Source organism: Natrix helvetica (assembly GCF_964273705.1).
Source record: "Natrix helvetica genome assembly, chromosome: 6".
In the NCBI taxonomy this organism is placed as follows: domain Eukaryota; kingdom Metazoa; phylum Chordata; class Lepidosauria; order Squamata; family Natricidae; genus Natrix; species Natrix helvetica.
This window is the reverse complement of record NC_138553.1, coordinates 37,609,850-37,636,454: the sequence shown is the minus strand read 5'-3', so window position 1 is coordinate 37,636,454 and position 26,605 is coordinate 37,609,850. Positions and strand designations below refer to the sequence as shown.

At 37.5% G+C, this 26,605-nt stretch overlaps 1 protein-coding gene across 3 annotated transcripts; it reads left to right on the top strand.

Moving 5' to 3' along the window:
• The first annotated feature begins 222 nt into the window (after positions 1–222).
• Positions 223–26,004, top strand: NUDT4 (nudix hydrolase 4). 3 transcript variants are annotated; one of them, XM_081956872.1, is made up of 6 exons: positions 230–832; positions 7,039–7,217; positions 11,373–11,483; positions 12,068–12,112; positions 15,456–15,543; positions 23,189–26,004. In XM_081956872.1, the coding sequence occupies exons 3-6, from the start codon at positions 11,430–11,432 to the stop codon at positions 23,389–23,391; spliced, it is 390 nt and encodes a 129-aa protein (XP_081812998.1). In that variant the 5' UTR covers positions 230–832; positions 7,039–7,217; positions 11,373–11,429; the 3' UTR covers positions 23,392–26,004. The 3 variants fall into 3 exon arrangements, with proteins under 3 accessions (XP_081812997.1, XP_081812996.1, XP_081812998.1); XM_081956871.1 differs by lacking the exon at positions 7,039–7,217 and having other exon boundaries at positions 223–832; positions 15,459–15,543; XM_081956870.1 differs by lacking the exon at positions 7,039–7,217 and having other exon boundaries at positions 228–832.
• The last annotated feature ends 601 nt before the right edge of the window (positions 26,005–26,605 follow it).

The following is a 26,605-nucleotide window of genomic DNA, read 5'->3' as shown; positions in this document are numbered from 1 at the left end:
CACCGCTTGCTTCCACAAAGCCACGCCCTCTATTCACTCGCACCGTTCTCGCTCTTTCGCAGCCAAACGACAATAAGAGGCCCGAGGCTGGCCGAGCAAGAGCGGGTGGGCGATGGCTGTTGGCCACGCCCTTCCTCCGGCCCCCTCCCCGCCTCCATCAGCTGAATTAATTCAGCCTCGATCCAGCCCCTTTCCTCCCTCGTGTCGCCCCTCAGAGGCGGGTCCGGCGCCTGCGCATTGAGTCCGAGAGGCCGGGAGGTTGCGGGCGGGTGGAGGAATGTGCGTTACAGTTAAATAGTGGATACAGCGCCGCAGAAGCGGCGCTTTCTGGGGACCGGATGAAGGACAGGGACTGAGGGAAGCGGGTGGAGCTGCGGCCGGAGAGGAGCGCTCGGGCCGGGTCGCAGCTGCAGTGCTTGAGGAGAGACCGAGGCGCCCAGGAGAGACAACAGACGGCGGGGCTCCATGGCGCGGCGTGGGTTCCTGAGTGGCCGCGGCGTCGCCAGCTCCACTGCCACAGCTGTGCGCGGCGCTCTCTCCCTCTGAGGAGCGCTCCCTTGGCTCCCTCCTGACGAGGAAAAAGGCTCCTCTCGCCCCGTCTGGGTCTTCGGGTTGGACCGGAGAGAGAAGGGGAGCCACCGGGGCCTCCCTCGTCGTTCGCTTCCCTCCCACACGGGCGGGCGTGCCGAGGGCTGGAGTAGGCGGCGGCGGCGGCGGCGGCGTTCCTGCCTCTATGATGAAATTCAAGCCAAACCAGACGCGGACCTACGACCGGGAGGGTTTCAAGAAGCGGGCGGCATGCTTGTGCTTCCGCAGCGAGAGGGAGGATGAGGTGAGAGGCGGCTCCTGGAAGGCTGCGGCGTATGGCGGGTGGCCTGGAGGAGAAGGAAAGAAGTCAGGGATAGCCCCTCTCTCCTCGCCCGACCACCCGCGGCTCCCTCTTCCTCAGTCGGGCCTGCCGCGCCCAGACCCGCTCGCCCCTTCCTTCCTCCTTTCCTTCCCTCCTTCGCCGCCGGCCATCGGTCGGTTCGGCTTCTTTGTGTGCGGGCGTCTGCCGGAAGGATTTGCCTTGTCGCCCCCTTGCGAGCCCCGTTGGTCCCTGCCCGGCTCCTTCGCCGGCGTGGCTGACGGGGAGACAAGGTTTGGCTGCCTGCGAAACGACCCCTTACGAGAGACCAGCCCGAGCCGCGGCTTTGGGAGCGGGCGTAAGCAGAAGCAGCTCTCCGCAGGCGGAGCTCGCTAGGGGAAACCCGGGGAGGGTTGGCTGCAGCGAGGGTTGAGGAGGGGAGAACTGTGCGAAGGGTCCACGTGTGTAAAGAGATTCCTGCAGGTCAACTCCCCCCGTGGGTGAGGTCAGAACCAACGTGTTTTCATCACTGTTGCTAGCCGGCCTGATCTGGCTGTCTCCGAAAACGGCAAAGGCCGAGTTCAACGACCTCTTTAGAGTCGGGCGATCAAGTTGCTTTCGAGACCGGCCGCCGCCGTTTTCACAGAAAGGGCCCTTTCCTCCTCCCCCCCCCCCCCCGACTTCTCAAGCAGACAGGTAGGCGGCAGTAGTTCCTATTTATGCAACCGTAATCTATGAAACTTGCTCCTGGCGATTTCCCTGCCCCATTTTTATCGCTGCAGGATGCGTTCCGAATGGCGGTATAAAACCTGTAATACCTGAGCAACGATTTTCTATTCCCGATAGAAGAAAATAATTGTAACCCTATGGAAATCTTGGTGATCTCTGAATTTGGTTGGTCGTTTGCTCGCATACTTTTCATTGCCCAATTAGGTAACATCGATATACTAGTGGATAATGAAACATCTGCAAGCACACAACAAAGCACCAAGAGCACCAAGGATCCCACTAAATCCTATTAAAACTTTGAACCAGGTAGTTCAAAGATAAGAAACTGATTTGAAGCATGATCTGAGGTGCTTAAATAAATCCATAAGAATCTCTGGATAGATATGTTTTCATATATACCTAAGTACTAGTTGAAACTGAGTAATGCATAATGCAGGGTAATTATACTGAACTTTGAAAAGCTGTATTTTTCTTCAAAAGTACAAACACAAAATTGTACAAAGTTGCTTTGACTACTTTAGTTAGATATACCATAACTGGTTGCAGAAATATGGATGATCATTAGGAGACTCCAAAGAGTCACACCTTTCCATGTCACTTTGATGTCACCTGCTGAATGTCAGGATTTTTTTGCATTCCAGGGGTGGTAACCATTCTTGATAATATATCAAACCACTAGAAAGTGGTTCCAAAGAACTATCATCAGTGACAAAAAAAGGTATTGTTGATATTGATAACTGAAAGAACTTTTTTAATATCACTAAAATCTCAATATTTGATTAATTGTGGTTGAATTAATCCTTGTTTTTTGAAGCGAATGTATATTTTAAAAATTCAGCTTCTTCCATTATAACTTTTAGCTGTCACTTCTCAGGTTTATTCAAAGTGACATAAAAGTCTACTGAGGATACATTTAAATACAAGCTGGTATACTGTGTGTCCCTTGCTATATCTAAGCTATGTATAAGACACAATTTCAGATAATTTTCTAACAACATTTTGAGTCTCTGCTATTTCTTAAAGTACAGCATATGAATAAATATTTTATTTACGTCTTTGATGAGTACCAAGTATTAGTTGAAATTTGAGGTTAATGAGGGGGAAAGTTATATTTCTGTATAATATAGCAGTCATATAGTATTCTTGTCATATAAGTATAAACAAATCTAGAAAAGCAGGCCTAACTGTATCAACTTACTATAATTTTATAATAGCAATAGCACTTAGACTTACATACCGCTTCACAGTGCTTTACAGCCCTCTCTCACTGATTTACAGAGTCAACAAATAATGCACTTTCTTAGCCCTCCAGTACTATTATATCTTATTGGTGAAAAACTTGATATTGTTAGACTCTAATTGTACAAAATAGCAAGAATTTAAAGTTGATTATGGCTATAGTTATATAACTATTTTAGGGTTTTAGCTTTTCTTGTATGTTTTTCCTCTTTTTCCTCCACCAATCTTACAGCATGTTATGCTAGTGCTGGTAAGTTATATCTATTCAGGATCATTTGAACACCTTTCCTAACATACTAATTAGATTTTATTAAAAAGTAGATTTTAAAATTTACATTTGCAATACATTGAACAAATTCCGTTACAGTATTTGAAAAATGGCTGTGGGGATTGCTTATTTAGAGATATATTTTCATAAACAATTATTGCAGGAGTTTTGAATCTATAAAGGACTTGGGTACATTAGATTTTTTGATATTTTACCAAACCATCCACTGAAGATAATCATGAAATCCTGTTCATATATTTTAAATATTTAGAACTCTGTTATCCAAAAAGAATATTTTATTACCGTAGGTTGCCTAAGGAACTCTACGTTCTTAATTAAAATATTGTGTAATTTAGTCTGCAGTGTGGCTATACTCCTACCTATTCAATTAAACATGCTACATCACAAAATGCCAGCACTATCTCCCCCCCCCCCCCGCAAGAATGAGTAGAACTTGCATCAAAAATATTCCTAGAACCTAAAAATTAAGAATGGCTGCAGCTACTTGTGTTTCATTTGTAAGTATGTCCATGAAACCCACAAAAAGTTGAGTGATAAGAGTTCATCTGTGAAGCCATTGAAGAAGATAGGAGTAAAATAGTAAATAGCATAGCATACCTGTATTGTCTTGACAATATCAATTTGCACAGTTAAGCTTCACAGACAATCTTAAAACTGTAGAGGGAGCTGCTGTTGTATTAAAAGTGAACTACTCAGCAAGTTTAGTGTATAAGCTTCAATAATTTACTTTCAAGAGAAAAAACACCATAACTATAAGGCATACCATACCACTAACTACTTTTACTTTTATGAGTATTTTGGCAGACCAACTTCATAAAATTTAGAGAAAGAAACAAGGGACCAAGTAATGAAGATCTGGGGATAAGGAAATATTCTGTTTTAAGGAATGTAGCAAAAATATCTAATCTTATGCCTAACAACACTAGAAGAAGCTTAGTAATTCTTAAGCAATTTACTTCTTTTTTTAAAAGGATGTTCTATGTCAGAAAACCTCATAATGGACTGATTATTAAATTGATGCCAAATCCTGTGTTATTTTTCATTTCTGCGAAATAAGTCTAAATAGTCATAATGAAAGCAAAAAAATTGTAAGTGGTAAGAAAAATATAAATCATACTGCTTTGTAATAAAAGACAAATTACAAAAATTTGAATCCTTTTTAAGTAATTGTTTTATTTTGACTTTCTAAATAGCAGTTGTAGCATGACAGTGTTGTGCCTGTTTGTTGTAAGAAGTTCCTTGTGATTTTCATTTGACTTCTGCAGAAGTGCTAAAATGTACTGTTCCCAGTAATGTAGAGGATTATTTCTGAATCTCCAACAGGATTGAAATAATGTATGTATGTATGTATGTATGTATGTATGTATGTATGTATGTATGATGTAGTAAAGGTATTCTAATTCTCACAATATGGAAATCCCTGTTGTATTGCCCTTCTCCATATTGTAGGGAATCTTCATATAGAGATGCACTTCTTAGCATTTTAAATTTATCTTTTGTGGCTGAAACCATGTTATGACAACACAGCTAATCTTAGGATTCTTTGAACGTCATTTAGATTACATTATAATTCTTTTCATGAAATGGTATGAGTTCCTATAATAATGGAAAAAAGGCTTGCCTCTTATCTTGTGAAAACTCTCGATTAATTTATTAATGCACCTGAGCTTTGTCTGACCTATCTGGAATGTTGTCATTTTTCTCCTAATACATGGGCATCTTTATGTTTCAATGTGATTTTGCCAAGTAATAACATAATATTATGCTGAGCCTAATATTATGCTAAGCCACGTTTTCCTGTGCCTTTCTTACTTGGATTGAAATATGAAATACTTTAGTAGTTGGTGCATGGAACTGGAAATAGTTGCAATAGTTGTAGGCTTAAAAACATGGAATGACTATTGTTATTTTGTCTAGGCTACAAATGCGTAGATTAAAATTTTTCATCTTTACTTTGATATGTATGAATTATATAAAGGATTTAGATTATCAATAATTATAATATAAATAAAATGAGAATATTATGTTTGGAGGTGGTACTGTATAGCCCTCATAGTAGCCAAAGGAACCATTTTTAACAGATTCTGTGGAATGCTAAAATTTTATTCTGGATTTCTAGAGTTAATTGAAATAAGTATGTTTAATATTGCACTCATTTCAGAATCTAAAGATAGTATATGTTCCCATAGAGCAGCGGTTCTCAAATAGTGGGGCGCGCCCCCCTGGGGGGGCGCGAGGCTCCGTAAAGGGGGGCACGAAGGCTCCCTTTCCATCTGGGTGCAACGGCGGCGAAGGCGTGGGCGAGGCATAATATATGCCGCCTGGAAGTGGCAGCACTTCGGACTGTGGATTTTCATTGGAGCCGCGGGCTGGAGCTGTGCAAGAAGCCTGCTCGGGCGGGGGTGGGAGGGAGGGAAGCATGGGACCCCCCGTCTTCGCCACCGCGTAGCTCGCCTCCCCGCCAGCAGCTCCACCGCCAGCATTCCGTCTGGAAGCTCCACCGCAACAGCCGCTGTTGGGGAAGGGACAAAGGGGCGGCGGTCGCCCGATCTTGCCACCGCCACCCCTTCGACCCTGGTAACGGCGACTGTTGTGCTGCTGCTTCCAGCTGGGATGCTGGAGGAGCTGCTGGCAGGGAGGGAGGGAAGAAGGGCAGAAGGGAGGTGGAAGGAAGGAAAGAAAAGCAGACACGCCGGAGGGAAAGAGGAAAGAAGGCAAGCAGGCAGGAAGGAGGCAGAAGGAAGGAGGGAAGAATGGAACTGGAAGGGAGGCAGGGAAGGAGGGAGGGAGAAAGGAAGGATAGGAGGATAGGGAAAGAGGAAAGAAGGCAGGCAGGCAGAAGGGAGGGAGGTGCAAGGAAGGAAGAAAGCATAGATAAGCAGGAGGGAAAGAAGGCAGGCAGGCAGGAGGAAAGAGGAAGGAGGGAACTGGAAGGGAGGCAGGGAAGGAGGGAGGGAGAAAGGAAGGATAGGAGGATAGGGAAAGAGGAAAGAAGGCAGGCAGGCAGAAGGGAGGGAGGTGCAAGGAAGGAAGGAAGCATAGATAAGCAGGAGGGAAAGAAGGCAGGCAGGCAGGAGGAAAGAGGAAGGAGGGAACTGGAAGGGAGGCAGGGAAGGAGGGAGGGAGAAAGGAAGGATAGGAGGATAGGGAAAGAGGAAAGAAGGCAGGCAGGCAGAAGGGAGGGAGGTGCAAGGAAGGAAGGAAGCATAGATAAGCAGGAGGGAAAGAAGGCAGGCAGGCAGGAGGAAAGAGGAAGGAGGGAACTGGAAGGGAGGCAGGGAAGGAGGGAGGGAGAAAGGAAGGATAGGAGGATAGGGAAAGAGGAAAGAAGGCAGGCAGGCAGAAGGGAGGGAGGTGCAAGGAAGGAAGGAAGCATAGATAAGCAGGAGGGAAAGAAGGCAGGCAGGCAGGGGGAAAGAGGAAGGAGGGAACTGGAAGGGAGGCAGGAAGGAAGGGAAGGAGGAAGGGAGGGTGGAAGGAAGGATAGACAAGTAAGAGGGAAAGAGGAAAGAAAGCATGTGACTACGGTGGGAGACGAGGAAAGACCGGTGTGCTATGTTATGCAGAGGTGTACTTATAACAATTTTATAGACAAATGATACTATTTACAGTCGCGCGGGGGGGGGGGGAATGTTTTCTTCTTCCTAGGGGGGGCATGACAGAAAATAATTGAGAAGCACTGCCATAGAGGTTCACGCATTGCACAAAACCACAAAGATACCACATTTTGGCTTATTCATAGCATGTGATTCTAGTCTGTAATATTTGCTTCATGTGTCTAATCTGTTATAACATGGGAGCATGAGAAAAGATAATATTTTAAATGAAAAATGTTTGAGAACAAAAAAATTGAATGCTTAGACATTTCCCTTTCCCACAGAGATAGGCATGTCCAGTACTGTGGACTGAACATAGCTTCTTTTGTGTTTTACAGTGCTGTGATTTCTCCCTCAAACTTTGAAAAGTAGTGTGCAAATAATTTGCTGTGGAAGAGCAACAAATGAGTGACTTGAATCCAGGGTTGTGGTGATTATTCGCTCTTAGAAGAACTTTAGTTTGCTGAGGAGTAAAATTTTGACAAAAGTTTTCATTAGACTTGACTTCAGTGGGACTGTGAGTAACTTTTTAATATTACATATGCACACTGTGCTTTGTTCCCAGCCAGACATTTAAACATGAATATATCAAAAGATTATAAGTAACCAGCAATTTACTTAACTGTGTTCCAAGACATTCATTCAAATAGGATTAATCCTACATACTATGTGGAATCAATTCAAGCACCTTTTTTGCTTGTAGTTTTAGCATACCCAGTTTGATGTAGTACTTAGATAGCCAAAGCATCTTTTGAAAGATATATAATACACTAAAATAGTATTCAAACTATTTTGATTAAAAGTATAGTTCTAAACAAAAAAAAAACCTGCCATCCTATTTGGCATAGCAAGATATTTATATTTCCAAATTACAGGTAGTTATCCTTGCAACATGTTTGCATTAGCCAAACCCTACCTCTAGTGTTCTGAATATACATTTTAAGAAAGCTTTTTAAAAACTGGAATAAGTTCAGGGAAGAACAACATGAATAATAAAGGTCTGTTAACTCTATTTTATGAGGAAATACTAAGAAAATGGAATACATTTTTTTCTTGAGAAAAGAAAACTTCAACAATATATTCAAGTGTATACAATCCAAGGTATGTAAAAGGGCACCATATTAATGCTTTTTCTTCACAATAAAAACAGTTCAGAAATAGAACCAGTTCTTAAAGAAAGTGGGGAATTTTATATTAGATAGGTTCACAAGAAGCTGGATAACCATTTATGTGTATGCTTTAAATTGGGTTTCTGCACCAAGCAAAAAAAAAAAAGCCTCAGTGGTTTAAAAGGTTTCTTTCAGTTCTTATTTTATAAGAATTTCATTATAAATTAATGCTTTGCTCTTTAAGGCTGCTTATGTTTTGAAACTGATTTTGACTATAGAAATGCAAATTAAGTTTATATAGGTTAAAATCTTAATACAAATAATTTATTTTACTGCTTACATTTTTTCCATTAAGCTAGGGGCAGTTACTGAAAGTGCCATGTTTTGATAGTTCATGGATTTGAATCTTATATAATAGTACAAACTTGTATTTTCAAGCTTCAGGCAAGCCAAACAATGAATCCTTCCTTGTATTAGTAATTGGGATCTCTGATCACGAGCTGAACAATATAAATGCTGAATGAAACATTTTTATTAAACTGGATTATTTCATCCGGAAAAATAATCAGATTCATTATTGTTGGTGGTCACTCATATGAATACAAAACATGTTTTCCTTCATTTGGGGAAAAAAAGTTGCATGTGATGAAAATACATGTTTTTTGGATACAACTATAAAAATTATGTTCGATGGGAGAAAAATAAACTTATGTGTGTAAAATTGAAGAAATAAGGCAGTAGACGTCTAAAAACTATAAAGTACCTGACTCTGATCACAGTATCTAAATGTGAGGAGTGCCCTTCATAAGCACTAAAATTTATAAACATGAAGAAAATATACTGTGAACAAAGTTTTTTCAACATATTAACCAGTTTATTCTAAAAATCATGCTCAGCTATCTTTCTAAAAGCTACTTCATTTTACTAAGAAGAATGTTTAATTTGTGCTGCTATTTGAGAAGAAATAGAAAATAAATCATACATTATTTTTTTAAAAAATCCAGTACAAACCATGTACAGTACATGGCTGAATTCACTTACATTAGTTGATATTTAATATCTTTATTTCCCATTGGTCTTATGCAAGATGTATCTAACAATAGTTTAAATATTTTGCATGGATATAATTTGTTGTTAAGGGGGTTAAAGAATAGATGTGTAAGAGAATATAATGTAAGAATAGTAACTCGTGAGAAGAAGAAACTTACTATTTGGCAGAAAAGAGAATATTAATGGTGCAAACCAATTTTCTACAGCCTAGTATCATGAAATTGTTGAAGTGGCAATTCCTAGAATTCCCTGTCAACGTGGCTAGAGAATTTTGACATAGGTCCTGGTACATTAGGAAAGAGCCAAATTGACATAGGCAAGAGAGTACATTTGGAACAATAAATTTTCTGTGGTTTGACAGCCTATGTAAACATGTAAATAATTGAATTCTTAGAGTTTATATTTCATCTTTATAGCTCTGTTAATTTAAAATTATGTGTTCTTTTGTCTAGATAAATGTTATTTTATGCTGCTTTGATCTTACAAAAACTCACCATCAGATTTTAAGTTTAAAACATCAAGTTTAAAAACATTTTCCTGATTTAATAAGTTGTTATCATCTGACCCCAGCTTTCTTTCTAGAAGACAGAATCATCCTCATCTTTGCAAGTACAGTGAAGAAAATTCACCCCCTGCCCTTCTTACAGCTGTGTGGATAGATTGCTAATCCTTTCCTATGCTGTGTAGCAGCCCCATGACCCTAATGTTAAAGAGAAGCTGGAGCAGTTGATCTTGCTTTAATTGTATATAAAATACAAAATTAGACTCATGGAATTACAAGGAACATTCTAATCCAGCTTTCTGACCAAGGCAGAGATCTTCAACATATATGCCCTTTTAAAAACAATCTCCAGTGATGGAGAACCCATTGCTCAGGAGGATTTCTTCTGATATTTGAAATTAACACATCTGGTTCCCTTAGTTCTTGGGAATTGGATGTGTGGGACTATCAACTTTTATTCACTAGCTTTGATGTCCCTGCACACTATACAATGTAAACTTGGAATGCTGTATTAACAATAGTTTTACCTCTCATGTTCACAAAGTGGAGTAAGGGGACAAGTGACACTGGTCAATGGTGCTTCATAGATTTTTTTCCTGAAAGAACTGATCACTTCTTTGCTTTTCAGATAAGACAAAGTAGTGTGAATAATGAAAATATTGGAAAGCAGAAGTATAGAGTGAAGTAGCCCCCAAATACTAAGATGCATCATTCTAACTTTTGCTTGAGTATAGAGCTTTGTTTTGTTTTGGAAAACATTATATTTGACTTTTAAAAAATCTGAATTCATAGTTTAGGAACTATGATACTGTTCCCTAATTTTTTAAGTGGGAATAATACCAAGAAATGTATCCATTTAGTTATTTAATGGATTAGAGTTGGAAACAAATATACAAGGCACTTCACCATACCTGTTGGCACTTCCTTAACTCAAATTGTATCAGAGGGAAATGCTCCACCATGTAAGCCCAAGAAAAATACATGTTATTTTTAAATAAGTCTTCATTAGGTTGTACAGATCCATATCCAAATTGAAGTATGTTTTAAAGCTTCATTACAAAACACAGCATATCCCTAATTGAATATTTGTACTGATTTTCTATCTAGTTCCATAGGTTCAGAATGAACCAAAGAATTTTTTTAGGTGGTCAGTGACAAGAATGTTCATGACCATGATGATATTCAGTCCAAGAGAAATAGTCAAGCCCAGCCCATAGACTGAAGACCCAAGTCTAACAAGGTCATATGAAATATGAGATCAGAGTGTATAGTAAAGGAGTCTAGGCAAACTGGTTCAAAATATCACGTACTAAATTAATCTGGTATAATTTTAAATAACTTGGCTAATTTCCAGCATGATTGCTTTTGCTCTGGACAGCTGAGCTCTAATGTTCCTTCAAATTTCTAGCTCAAGGAAAAAACTAAGAAACCTGGATTTATAATCAGACATTTCTTTTTTTTCTACATATTTGTGGGCTTGCTTTAGGATCAGAAATAGGAATGGAAGAGCTGCAAGATATTAAAAACTATTCAAGCTCCATTCTAGCATTTAAGTCTCAAAGCAGCAGAAGTTCATAGGTTGTCTCATTTTCTAATATCTTCTCAGAAAAATCTTCTAATTTGACTGAGAATGTTAGGTTTAATTCAAGTTGTTGGTCGTAACCATTAAAGCCTTCAGTTGTTGAAAATTATACCTGGATACCAAAGGGACTGCCTATCTCATTATTAAAATACACTGTACTCTGTTTGAGGAGGCTATCATTGCAAGACCTACTTATTGCCAAGTGGTGAATTTCTTCATCATTGTTTCTAAAATTGCAATATAAAGAGTTATACTTAGTTTTTGCTAAGTTTTTTTTTCAAGAAGTATCGAAACATGTCTCTTTAGCTTGGCTTTTAAATTACTTTCTTTGCTTTATCATTTTCTGATAATATTATTTGTTGCATGCTACTTTGGTCTCTTAATGAAAAGGTGACATAAATATATTAATTACAGTGATTTTATTCATAGGTGCTATTAGTAAGCAGTAGCCGGTATCCAGATCAGTGGATTGTTCCAGGTGGAGGAATGGAACCTGAAGAAGAACCAGGTGGTGCTGCTGTCAGAGAAGTCTATGAAGAGGTAAAATGATTTAGAGTCCCAATTTGAAATAATTTGTGGCTCTTTTTTTCAGGATCTTTACTTCTGGTATATAAGGTAGACAGGACTCATGCTTCACACACATCATAATCTAGAAAGAATCATTCTTACATTCCTTTTCCAGCCCATAAGTGAACTAAAATGAGTTACATGCTAGACTCATCTGAATGAAAATACTATACTGCTACTAGATGTATAATATTCCTTTATGATAGTGCCACTGGATTTTGCAAGATGTAGAAATCAAAATGTTCTTCTTAAGAATATGATTCTTATCAAGTATTTTCTTGATGAACAAAACTGGTTGCTATTTAAGTGTGCTACATTTCTCAAAGTTTCATCTGCCTTATTAGTTACATTTTCCTGTATGTAAGTCCTATGAAAATAATTAAATAGGAACCTTTGTTGGAAAGTTCTGTGCCCAAATTAAACCTAATTGCTAGAATTGCAAAATGGAGGTGGTTTTCCTCCCCACAATTACATCCCTCCTAAAAATTATATTGTAAGAATATAAGGATTGACTAGGAAGATTTTTCTTTTTAAAAAGGCTGTGTTATTTTTTGCAGGCTGGAGTAAAAGGAAAACTTGGCAGATTGTTGGGAATATTTGAGGTGAGCCTTTAAAAATTTTCTTGGGAATATATTCTAGAAAATTGGTGTGTAATTGTACTTAGGGATGTGTACAAGAGAAAACACATCTAAAATTGGGTGAAGAATTGATAATGTAAGTTGTTGGACTTCTTAATCAGATTTGGCAATGGAACAATATTATAATACAAAAATGAGAAGATATTTATCCTATGGGATATTACTTTTTCCCATTTTCAATTGTGTTATTTTTGAAATTCATTCAGGCTGAAATCATTACTACCACCACTGAAAAGCAAGGAGGATATTTAAAGGAAGCACTTCTCTAAACATTTGGATGAAGTACACATAGCTATTAGAAAACCTGCACAGCAGTCCAAGGTTGTCCGTGCTTGTATGCATCCATGCTACTTCGCTTTGCTGGCAGTCTCAGTGGCTGTGTCTGATATAGATACATGTCCACAAAAGAGGACAGCTTTCAAAGCAGAATAAAGTTGCTTTAAATCTTCATGAAAGGGATTTTCGCATTTGTGAAGAGCTTTGCTGTGAAAAGCTTATACAACAGAGATAATTAACTTTTGTCCAATTCTTGCACATAGCATGTGTTAAATCCCATAGACCACTGGCAAATTCAATAAAAGCCAGTGGACAAAGCAGAACCATATTTGTAGCATTTATATTTCTTTTGCCAAGCATAAAAGGAAAACTAATAATTACTTCTAATATTGCAGATTCTAGACTTTTATAATTTTTTATACATTTTGCTTTTTTTCTAATTTGTTACCTTGTTTCCATAATGATTAACTATTAATTCCATTTTTATTGACTATATTTTGTTGTACATACTTTATGTACATTCTCATCACTTTATTTCTTTTGGGATTGGAGTGAGCAGTATTATGCAAAGGGGCAGAAATGGAGGAAGAAATAGTAAACCAAATAAATTGAAGATTGGATATAAAAGAAAAGAATACAAAATAGTTAAATCCAGATTGCACTTATATCATTTACCTCTCTAGATATTTTTATCTGTACAAATTATCTTTGGTTCTATTATACCCCTACAGTGTTTCATGCACTTATTTTTTATTTTTTAAACATCTCAGTTCTCTTTCTGAAGATCTCATTAACTCCATACAACCATGACTTTCTCGGTCCCCTTCTTCTCAATTCCTTCACCGTTGGTTATAGATTTCTCTGGCCTTCTCAATCATTCCATCTGTATGATCAAACTACAGATAGTCCTCAACTTACAACAGTCCCTTTAGTGACCATTCAAATTTACAATGACACTGAAAAATGTGACTTATGATGATTTTTCAAATTGCAACTTTTGCAGCGTCCCCCATGGGGTGGATTTTGGGCTCAATTATGGTTGTAAGTCATACTTTTTTTCATTCTGTTCTCACACACTTTATATTCAGATCATTGATTTTGCATCTTCTCATTTTTGACCCTATATTTTGCTTGTTACATTGTATACATGTTGCTTAAGTATTTCATTTCCACAATTTTCAACTTTTATGGGTTTTTTAGTTACACTCAGTTTTTACTTCCAGATTAGCAAGTGGACAAAAACATCCTTCTATATACACCAGTTTTGCTGCTGTTTCTTTTGACAAATATTCATTCCTTGTTTCCAATCACCACATATACATTACCTTTCTACCAGCATTTATGTTAAATGCTGTATTCATGTCCTCAGTCAATATACTTATAACATCCCAAGCATTTTATTGATTTATAAAGTGTCAAGTTATCATCACACATCCATGTCTTACTCCCTGCTATGCCGATTTATTTTATTATATCCTCATATTCATATAGTTCTTGTTAACCTTTTCAAGAACAGATATATGAATTACGTCATACGCCCAATATAACGTTTCAGTACTCTGGTCCAATTTTATTTATTCTCCCTTATTTTACCCTTTAAGCCAGAATTCTTTAAGGCACACTTGACAAACTAATTTTATTAGTTTTTTATTCAGATTTGTTACTTTTCTTTTTGGAGGAATGCCATTTTTTCTTCATTATACAATTATCAGGCATAAGTGTATTTTTCACAACATAATAAACAAGTAACATAGCTATTCTATAAGCAAAAAGCAAACGTATTTTAATTTTTTTATATTACACTATATTTGCAACCTTACAATATTTAGACATAGTGTTCAACATATTTTGCATAATCATTTTCTGAACATTAACATTTCTAGCATTTATTTCCATTCCATTATCACTACCGTGTGTGTGTGTTCATAATATTCATATTCATTTCAATATTTATCAGTTACTTTTTATCTTTTCATTTCATCCCTCTTATTTTTATCAATTTGTTTTCTCTATAGAGGACACACATTTTCTCTTTCAATAGTCATTATTTCACTTCCACTTTTTTTCATTTCTTTCCATATCTATTTTTTTCTTCAAAAAGTATATCACATTCAGACTTTTCTCTGAGCATTGACTCCAAAAATCCTCATTCTCTTTCATTGTTGGGCCTCTAAAATGGCCCATTTACTTTTGTCTTCTTATCTACTAACTTAAGTCATCTAATTAAACTGCCCGCCACCCTATTATATTCACTTTATACATTATATAATTTCCTCAGAATGGCACAGAACTAATCATTGTTCTTCCATTATGACTCTTCACTGGGCCTTAACTTGTAATTATCACCAACCTGTGAATTTCTGTTTTTGTATACACATCAGATAATCTATATAACATCTCACAATGACCTCATTCATGACAGCTATGCCATCACTTTCCAACATACACTCATCCAACTATGTTCCATACAGACGGATCAGTATAATTCAGGCTTATTCTTCCTATTCCTTGTAGTCTCATAAAAATTTAACCTACCTTTTTTTTTTCATTTGTTAATTTATGCTCTTTAACATTTTTTATGCTTGCAGTCACAATCTTCTATGGCTTTCATCAAAGGGGCCCATAAATGCTTGTAGTACATACAGATTAGGCCTGTCTTTAATCATACTGATGCAACATGTAGCACTCATTACTAAAATTAAAAACATCACATAGTTTTAGCACATTTTGGTAATATACAACAAATTCAACCCCAATTTGGTTGTACTCCAAGCATGCTCATACTGTTCTACGAAGGCTTCAATTCCTAATCATATCAAAACCTGCATCTACCAGCTAAAAGCTCCATATTGTACCTATCCTGATACAAATTCAGAATAATGTTGCTTTTTGGAATTAAGCTAATTCATGAATGTCAGTCACATTGAGTATTCTTTTACCATGGAGAAATAGGATGTAAGTAATGTTAATATGGCTCTGATATTGCAAATGTAAATTAAACATATTTCTGTTATCTTTTTTCATACTAAAGCAGAATCAAGACCGGAAGCATAGGACTTATGTTTATGTTCTCACAGTGACTGAAATCCTGGAAGACTGGGAAGATTCAGTAAATATAGGCAAGACTTTTTCTACCTTATATATGCTAACCTTTTAAAATAAAATGAGTGTTTGTAGAATGTTGTATTTAGGAATGTTTTTTAGGAAATGCTCATTCTAGTTATGATACCATGTCATTTAGGTTATAAGCATAAAAATGTGTAGTATACAAGTATATTACTGACAGGGAGCAAAGCAGGAACCTAAATCATACACAGCCCAAATGGTTAGTTTTTCATAGTTTGTCTGTTTATAACTCCAATTGTTAAAGATCCTTATTCATTAAGACGCTAAGATATACACAGACATTTAATATATAGAGATGAAGATTTTCACAGCTTTCAAGCAATAACCTTGTTTTTCACAATTATAAACTTTCCTTAAATATATTAAAATTTTAAATTTCAAAATAAAAATTATTTTAAAAGTATAGCTAGTGTGAAAAATTTGTTTACTTTTTTTTGTAAAACTTGTTTACAAGTTATCTAGGTTTATAGGCAAACAATAAATTGACCAAATTTCCTGATGGTACTAAGTTGTTTAAAGGGGGCATTATGTAGTATTCTGAAGGATTCCTCCAAATGTAGTGAATGGATCTCACATAGATACAATAGCAGAGTTGGAAGGGACCTTGGAGTCCAACCCCCTGCCTAGGCAGGAAACCCTATACCGTTCCAGACAAATGGCTATCCAACATCTTCTTAAAGACTTCCAGTGTTGGGGCATTCACAACTTCTGGAGGCAAGCTGTTCCACTGATTGTTCTAACTGTCAGGAAATTTCTCCTTAGTTCTAAGTTGCTTCTCTCCTTGATTAGTTTCCACTTATTGCTTCTTGGTCTACCCTCAGGTGCCTTGGAGAATAGTTTGACTGACTCTTCTTTGTGGCAACCCCTGAGATATTAGAACACTGCTATCATGTCTCCCCTAGTCCTTCTTTTCATTAAACTAGACATAACCAGTTCCTGCAACCGTTCATATGTTTTAGTCTCCAGTCCCCTAATCATCTTTGTTGCTGTTCTCTGCACTCTTTCTAGAGTCTTCACATCTTTTCTACATCATGGCGATCAAAACTGAATGCAGTATTCCAAGTGTGGCCTTACCAGGGCATTATAAAGTGGCATTAACATTTCACGTGATCTTGATTCTGTTTATGTAGCCTAGAACTGTGTTGGATTTTTTGGCAGCTGCTGCACACTACTGGCTCATATTTAAATGGACTCCAAGATCCCTCTCACAGTTACTACTATTGAGGAAGGCACCACCTATACTGTACCTGTGCATTTCGTTTTTCTTGCCTAAATGTAGATCCTTACTCTTTTCACCATTGAATTTCATTTTATTAGATAGTGCCCAATGTTCAGGTTTGTCAAGATCCTGCTGTATCTTAAGCCTGTTTTCTGCAGTGTTGGCTATTCCTGTCAGCTTGGTATCATCTGCAAATTTGATGAGTTCCCCATTTATTCCCTCATCCATATCATTGAAGATACTGAAGAGAACTGGGCCTAAACAGAGCCCTGGAGTACTCTACTGCATACTTTCCTCCATGTAGATGAGTTCCATTGAGGACTACACGTAGAGTGCGGTTGGTCAGCCAGTTACGAATCCATCTGGTGGTGCTGCTGTCCACATTCTTCTACTTTATCTAGTAGTAGGTTATGGTCTACCTCATCAAATGCCTTACTGAAGTCCAAGTAAACTATATCGATGGCATTCCTCTGGTCCACTAATTTTGTCACTTTGTCAAAGAATGCAATAAGATTAGTCTGGCATGATCTGTTTTTGACAAACCCATGTTGGCTTTTGGCTATTACTTTGTTTACTTCTAGGTGTTCACTAATTCGTTGCTTGATTATCTTTTCCAGAATCTTTCCTGGTATTGAGGTTAGGTTGCTAGGTCTGTAGTTTCCTGGATCTATTTTTTTTTTCCTTTTTTGAAGATGGGAACCACATCAGCTCTTTTCCAGTCCTCTGGCAGTTCCCCAGTGCTCCAGGATCTCTGAAAGATATAGTTCAGTGGTTCAGAGATCTCGTCTGCCAGTTCCTTCAGAACCCTGGGGTGTAATCTGTCCGGTCCTGGTGATTTGAAAACTCGTCTAGGGTAGACAGGTGCTCACCATTTTCTTCCCTATTTCAATTTGTGTTCCTAATCTGATTTTTGTGGTGATGTTTTTGTTAGGTTGGACTGTTTTATCCCTTTGTGTAAAGACAGATGCAAAAAATGAGTGAAATAGTTCTGCTTTCTCCCTGTTGCTTGTCACCTGCTTGCCACTTTCTCCCAGCAATGGACCAATTGTTTCCTTAACGTTTTTCCTGTTTTTAACATGTTGGAGGAAGCTTTTTTTGTTGTTTTTTTACTTTTGTGGCAAGCCTTTCTTCATTGTGAGCCTTAGCTTTCCTTGCTTCTTTACAGGCTCGGGCTATTTGCTGATATTCTGCCTTAGTTATGTCCCCCCCTTTCCGCTTTTTATACTTAACTTTTTTGTCTTTCAATTTGTCATAGAGTTCTTTATGCAGCCATGCTGGTTTCTTTTGGGAGCTGTTATTTTTCTTTTTCATTGGTATTGTGCTAGTCTGAGCTTTTGTAATCTCATTTTTCAAAATTTCCCAAGCTTCTTGAGTTGTTTTCCCCTTGAGGATTTCATCCATGGAATTCTTCCCAAGCTCTAAGTTTATTGAAATTAGCTCTCTTAAAATCCAAGACTCTAGTTTGACTTTGTTCTACTACTTGTGTTTGCATAATGTTGAATTCCAATATTGCATGGTCACTTGCCCCCAGGGTTCTTATGGCTAAGACACCTTCTATCATTTCCTCTCTGTTAATGAGAATTAAGTCTAATATGGCCGATCCCCTTCTTCCCTTCTGTACTTTTTGGGAAACAAAGTTGTCTGCTAGGTTCATTAGGAACCTGTTGGATCTTCCACTTGGTGCAGAGTTTGTTTCCCAGTTGATGTCAGTGTAGTTAAAATCCCCCATTACTATTGTGGTGTGCTTCCTACATACCTTAGTTAGTTGACTAGCAAAAAGTTCATCTACTTCCTCTGCTTGGTTGGGTGGCCTGTAGTATAGACCTATGGCAATGTTGTTTCTCCCCCCAACCTTTTACTATTGACTCAAATGCGTTCAAGATAGTTTTCATCATTGTTGTGCTCTATTTCTGTAGAGGTGTAGTTATTTCTTATATATAGTGCAATTCCACCTCCTCTTTTATTTGGTCTAGTTCTTTTAAATAATTTAAATCCTTCTAGCTGTATGTTCCATTTGTGGGTTTCATCCCACCAAGTTTCTGTAATGGCAACAATATTGTATCTGCCCTCATTTACTTGAATTTTTAATTCACCCTGTTTATTCCTCATACTCTGTGCATTGGTATATAGATGTTTGAGTCCATTTTGATTGACCCTGTGTTTACTGTCTACATAACCTGTGTTATGCCTGACTGCCCCTATTTTCTTGCCACTTGTATGATTCATGCACATGGTATGGCACTCACTATTAAATGCTTGGTTTTGCTTGACAGCATGAGTGATAATCTTACCCACACAAAGATCTATGTTACGTGCACTGATAACCCTGAGTTTTAGATTGCTGGGAACTGAAATGTTCTGTATCAATTAATTCTCTGTCCCCGCTATTCAGTTTAAATGTTTATCCAGAAAATCTGTGAATTTAATGCCAAGTAACTCAGTCCCTTTCTTGGATGAGTGCAAACCATCTCTTTTGTAGTTTTTCATTGGACCAGCTGTAGGCATCATGACTAATAAAACTAAAGCCTTCTCTTTTACACCACTCCTTTAGCCACACATTAAACTCTGCTACACGCTGGCCCTTCCCTTTTTGTTCCTTATAGACTGGTAAAACCTCTGAAAAGATAAGCCTACAACCTACACTACTAATTTCATACCCCAAGCTCTGGAAATCATTCTTCACAGAAAGTACATCTTTTTGGGACATTTGTGCCAAGATGTATAATAGCATCAATGTCACGGTTCCTTACTTGCATTCTTGACTATCTTAAGAATACGCATCTTGTCTCTGCTGGCAGTAGCACCTGGCAGACACCTGACCTCTTTTAAAACCTCCATATCCTTTCCTAAATTTACATCCCTTATGATTGAATCACCAACCAGAAGGTGACTTCTCTTTTTACATATCTTGATCTTCTTGTGCGATTGATGTGTGATACCTGGGTCCCCATTTCGCCTTTCCAAAGAAAGTTCTTCATTTTAGACCACGATCCCCTGCTTATTTGAGTCATCATTATCACAACTACCTTGACCTGTCTCTTTAATGTCCCCATTAAGGTCAACAGGGCGCTATATCTGTTATGCTGGGTCACTGCAAAAGCTTTGTGTTTATGGTTCACAGCTCTCACCCTGCCAGATCCCACGGTTGTCCAGACTGCTCTTCTCCTGCAGGATCTTTGCGGTAGAGGGGAATGATAGCGTGGCATTTCCATAGTGTGGAATGGCTGAATTGGGCACCTAATTTCTGCTTGGAGAGCAGAGATTAGAGATTCTAGATAGGTAATCTGCCTATGTAGACTAGTAATTTGTCTACAAAGGGGACAGTATCCAAATTTGAAAAGAGTACTGTGAAAGACAGGTGCAAAACAGCTATTACATTGAACTAAGCCAGTCATTTTGAAATAAAATAAAATCACAATCTCAAGCGCACTAATCCAGAATGTATTATTGCTATTTTGGTTTATAGATATATGATTCTACCTAGTCCTCTTTGTCTCTCTGACTCCCCCCTTGTAGCCAGCAGCTCCAATCACCAGCCTCAGGAAAGTTCAAATGAAATTGAGTTAAAGGGCCCCTACCTTTGTATCTCTGACTCCCCCCTTGTAGAAAACAGCTCCAATCCCCAGCCACAGGGAAGTTCACGTGAAATGGAGTTAGAGCCACTATCTAGTCCTCTGTCTCTCTGACTCCCCCCTTGTAGCCCGCAGCTCCAATCACCAGCCTCAGGAAAGTTCAAATCAATAATCAAATCAGTAGATAAGGGTGCTGACTTGCAAAATATGGGCACAAAATTCACTAGAATCTTCAGAAAAAAATAGAACATTGAAAGAGGTTTAGAAAAACTCAATGAGAAAAGTTTGTATGTGTTTTCACAGAAGGTCAAAGAAAAAGACTTGGAAACAAACTGATCAACTTTTTTGTAGATTATATCATTTTTTCATGCTTTTTTATTGTTGTTGATACAGCTAACAGAGGTGTGTGTGTGTGTGTGTGTGTGTAAAAGTATAAGTAAATATATATTTCTTCTAAGAGTTTCTTACCAGAATCTGGCCATATGATTAGGATTTTCTATATATCATAGGGATCCTTGAGAAAGACAAGCCACTTAGTGATCATTCAAAGTTACAACCGACACCCCAAACTACTTACAACCTTGTTTCAAAGATAAGCGCTTAAGTGCTCCCACGTCATTTGCCCTTATGACAGACCATTGGTATGCGATAGTGCTTTCCTATCTCTCTTGTGGAAGCAGCTGCCATTTTCAGCACCTCAACAATTCCTTGTAGAAATAGCAGCTGCTTTCAGAGCTTTATGCCCTATCAGCTGGCCAGTAGGAGTCTGAACACCTTTTGCAAGGTTTTAGGAAGCCAACTTCTATGTGCACAGGCTGTAGCTTCAGGATGAATGTCTCAAAACTTTTCCCTTGGTTTAACTCCCTCCCTCCCCTAGAAAGCCAGTTCTTCAATAGAAAAAATAAACAAAAGCTTGGGGGGAGCACTTGTTGATCGTTCTTCCCCTCCCCCCCCTCCAATTACATGCAAAACTAAATTCCCTGCCTCTGTTCTCCAATCTCTTATCCCTTTTAAAAACCTTGTCTCAAGGATGAAGAGTAGAGGAACAGAAGCAAGCAAGAAAAAATCTTTCTGCAACTTTTTCCCTTGAGCTGAAAAATCTGCAAAAGTTTAGCCAATTAGGGACTCCTGCAACAAAATAGAGGATGTGGTCTTTGTCACCTTAAGCTGTTCACCCATAGAACCTTGCTAGGACATAAAGGCTAGACTGTAGACTGTCTCTTACAGGCAGGCAAACAACTAAAGCTTGCAAAGGCCCAACATGCTCTATTTTGTTGCAAAAACCTGTAATCAGCTACACTTTTGGAGATGAATTTTTCAGTGGCCAGCTAATGAGGCAGAAGGCTGCAAAGGGCTAGGGAGCTGGTTCTTTTTTTGCCCCAGAAAGGCAGAGCACCTTGACAGGAGGAAGGTCAGGGGCAGAATTAGGACAGGCAAATGTATCCAGCATTGTTTCCCATCATTTCTCCTTGGTACGACCGCTATGCAGCAGGCCAGCATAGGCACCCAAGGCTTGGGAAGTGGAGCATGGAGTATCTCGGGATGGTGGCGGCCTTGGGAGGCCTGAGGCAGGTGGGCCTGTACTTTACTAGGCCTCCCAGGATCTCCCCCATCCCTGAACTCCGCTTAAAGATCTGTGCATTTGTTTAACACTTAACAAAGGTACTGAGAAGAGAGAGAGAGCTGGTTGTTAAGTGAGGCACTTAATTTAACATTTGCCAAACCTCTGATCTAAATGGGCAGGCTCCATTATGTTGTAACCTGAGGACTACCTATACTGTTTTCTAGTCATTCAGCAAACAGGTCAGCCTTTCACTGTTTTAGATAATTTATTAAAGTACATTAGCTTTAATGTACTTTATTCCCTTGTAAAACTTGGGAATAGAAAGACAAAAGACAGAAATTGAAAAAAATCATTAAAAGAATAGACGTTTTCCCTCAATATTGGACCTAATTATCTGTTAAATCTAAATACAGGAAAATTAATTATAGTAAACATTTATATAACAAACTATTAAAATATAAAATTCAGTCATTTCATGACTATCAGCATTCAGTCATATCATGACTATCAAACTAAGTAGGATTGGCTGATCAATGGCTATGGATCTTGAAGTCTGAATCATACAGAATATATACCTGTTATGAAATATGGAAAGGGTTAGCTATTTCACAAGCAAGTTTGATAACTTTTTGAAGGCTGCTTCTTTTTGGCCATCATGTTCTGTGGAATACAAGTAGTCCTCAACTTACGACCACAATTGAGCCCAAAATTTCTGTTGCTATGTAAGACATTTAAATGAATTTTGCCCCATTTTATGATCTTCGCAAAGTTTAGTGAATTAAACTGTGTTAGTAACACAGTTGTTAAGTGAATCTGGCTTCCCCATTGACTTTGCTTATTAAGAATCGCATAAGGTAATCAATCACATAACCGTAGGACACTGCATTTGTCATAAATATGACTCAGTTGTCAAGCATATGAATTTTGATCATGTGACCATGGAGAGTTGCAACAATCTTTTAAGTGTGAAAAACTGTCAAAGCCTTTTTCAATGTCATAACTTTGGTCACTAAATAATAAACTCTTGAAAGCCAAGGATTATCTGTATTAGACTATGTTAGACTATGTTACCTTGGTGTTGCCAGTATTTTAAGAATAGATCTGAAATTTCTGGAATGTTTTAAATCATTTTTATATGCAACATTGTTAAATAATGAAATCAAGTAAGTTTGTTTACTTAATGAATTTCTATATCACCCATCTCACCTAAATGACTCAAATTATAGTATTAGTGAAGTTTTAAACAACCTGAATCTTAAAATACTATCCTTCTATCCTCACAGGAAGGAAGAGAGAATGGTTTAAAATTGAAGATGCAATCAAGGTCCTTCAGTGTCACAAACCTGTACATGCAGAGTATTTGGAAAAATTGAAACTTGGGTGTCCGTCTACCAATGGAAATCCTGTAGTTTCTTCCCACCCTGATAATAGTTCTCTCTATGTTACTTCAGCACAAACCTCTGGGCTACCATCTACTATAAGATAAATTTTGAGTTACTTTTTCACAGTTCTTCCATCACAAGTGGAGATGTATTAATGATCCTGTGCTGTGTGTATTGTAATCAAAATCTTGAGTCCATGAATACTTTATGTTCAGTCTTACTTCTTTTCTCTTTTTAGCAATGTATTTTGTCAAATCAAAGCCATACAGGGATTTTTAAAGATGCCTTAAATGGTCCTTTTTCATTTTTAAATATAGTACCTAATTTAAAGAGTGAATTTGAAACTTGACATTTGACTTAATTCAGTTTCTTAAACTTTTTCAAACAATTATATTGTGTTATCCCATTCATTGTTGTTTCCCAAGGTCAAAATTAAATTAGTTGGAGGAGTTAAGGCAATGAAACCAACAAAGTGCCTTCAGTGTTAAGCTTCCTCCTTTAAAATGTTCCATAGAAAAATCAGAGCATATCAATGTTTTTTTTTAACTTTATCAGTTCTTCATATTGCTCTTGTTAAAGATTTTGGCCAAATAGGCAGATATCCCAAAATGCCTTTTTCCCCCCCACTTTTGCTACTTATTGCCAAAGTTAGTATTCACTTTCTTTGCAGTTCCAGCAAGTTTAATTAATTACTGGAGACCATTCCAACTTTTTTCAGTCGTTTTATAGATTATGTGAATATTTGGAAGATAACTGTTTGGAGGGCTAAATGGGGGCAAGGTCATATCAAAACACTGAAATGTTTTCATATCTGCCACTAAAACATGCATGTTTTTTTTCTCTAAACAGTAACATGTTGTAATTTCACAATTTTTTTAAAAAGCATCTACACCAAATTTCAATTTTTCTGTAAAGACAGAGTTTTGGTTGAGGTAAACAACCACTTCTGTTTGTAAAAAAAATTCTCTTTTCTCATTCTTTCTATGTAACATAAACTTACTGTAAATAATTCAACAGATGTAAAGTGTAAAGTGGAAAGTAAATGTAATGTAAATACTATTGTTCAGCCATTCAGGTTACCACCTATGACTTTCATGTCTTAATAGTGACATAACAAGCAGGAATTTCAATAGCTCAATTTCTTTAATATATCTTCAGGTTTTTCTGTTTTTTTATTACACAGCTGTTAAAGGGACAACAGTTATGCCTAAAACAGGTGGGGACTATATACTATGTAATGCTGCTATGAAATAACCACTTACTGTTGCAATTTTTTTTAAAGTGTCATAATTTTTCCTCTAGAAAGATGGAAATAATAATGTGCCATATGGATGAATTTAAATAAGGAACATCTGTAAAATATAAGAAAAGTTGTGAGCTTTCATTTAAGAAGAACCTAATATTAGTAATAGAGGATTGATATGAAGTTCTACCATAGGTAAGAACCTTGAAATTTTAGTAGCTTAGATGATAGTGGGAATCATAGGGCACAATCAATTTCAAAGAGCCCTATGTAAAGTCAAAATGAGAATGCAGACTTAATACAGAAACCTTGTATTAACTGGAATGGGAAAGTGATTAGTTATAAGCAATGTACAATCCTAAATTGGCTGTTCAGGCCCACGTTTCTATTTATTATTCAAAAGTTTATTGATGATATGGTTGTAAAAGTGAGAAAATGCTTCACATTATCATAGTGATGAACAGAACAGTAAGCCAAGTCTGTAGTTCTTAACAGCTTCATCTCAACATTTTTGGAATATAATCTAAGCTAATAGAAATCGCACATTAGTAATGCATGGTTATTTTGCTTTACATCATTATATGCTATGTAAAAATGTACAGTTTATGCTAACTAAATCAAAAGTGAGTGCTTATAAATACTTCAGCCTGCCGTGCCACATAGTCACACTGATGTACAGATCTCTTTAGCCTATGCAATTTAAAATAATTACATCCTCCTCAGATTTCTGATATCTCTCTTGAAACATGATACACAGGATAAGAAATATCCATTGTTCAATTTCTTGCATTTACAAGTTCATTGAATAAAGTTAAACATTCTTTAATTCTATAATTTGCAGGCTGTGCAGTGCTTTGAAATTGGTTTAGGAAAAATGTATGGCTGCCAAACAAGTGTTCAGCTTGTGTTCCAAAGCACCTCTTCTAAACTGAATCCAAAGAAACCCTTAGCTGTACTGTACTAATTTGCAGGTATAGGCAGGGCAATAGGTTTGTCAGCTGTAACAGGAAAGGCCTCTTTCAAGATAAAACCTTTTATAATTAATAAAAACAGCAGTTTTCTGTAAATTGTCAAAGTATTGAAATATTCTTGTGGAATGAGGATATAGATCAAAACCTGCTCTTTAATGACATGCACTTGGTCCCTCGAGGAATGGAAATTGATTTGGATCTTCATGTACAAAAGTTTGTTATAGAGAACAAGTAGTTGGGAACATATCTTATAAGCAGTGTAAGAGGCAACAAGAAACAAAAGATTAAAACCTCATGTTTACTGCAAGCTACCAAAGCTATTAAAATGTTTGAAACAATTGTTCAATGTGCTCCTGAAAGTGTACATACACAAAGAGAAAACACAATTCAAGTTGTAAACGTTTTGAGCTGAGCATGGCTTTCTTTTAAAGACTGATGTAAGAATTTTGACTTTTTATATCTGAAAGAAACCTCAAATAAAAAATAAACACTTCCCGAAGACAGTGCCATGAATCTGTTCTCATTTACATCAACTATAGTGGTTCCTACTATTATAGAAGTATATACATAACAGAATGCATATATGACTGAAAATTCTGGAGGAAATAAAGCAGCTCCTATGCTGATGGCTGAAACTTGCAAACTTATCAAAAATCATCTCCAAAAATAATCAAAAGTAAAAATTATGACATTAATCTCCACAAGAGATTGGTGCAGAGATCATGGCCTCAAGAAGTTAGCTTGAAGATTTTTACATACCATATATATGCAAGCTAATAATATACAAAGTACTTGGAATATACTTGAAGTATAACCTAGAAACCAGAAAGCTACATTATTTGGCTTCACACTATCATTAGCTACACAATAAGCATACTGCCACACAGAAACAAGCCTATTCTCATAGATCTCACCATTCACTTGAGAGCCTGCAACATCAACACCACTAGAATCATAAGCCTTTAATGGATTTTTGTAGGACAGCTATGTGAACTAGTCCTTTCAGCTTGTCAGTCGTTACTTAGGTTTCATTAACTCTACTGTTCGTCCAGTTTTGTAAAGTAAAGAATTCTTAGGAATAATATAAAACATTGCTCTCGTGTC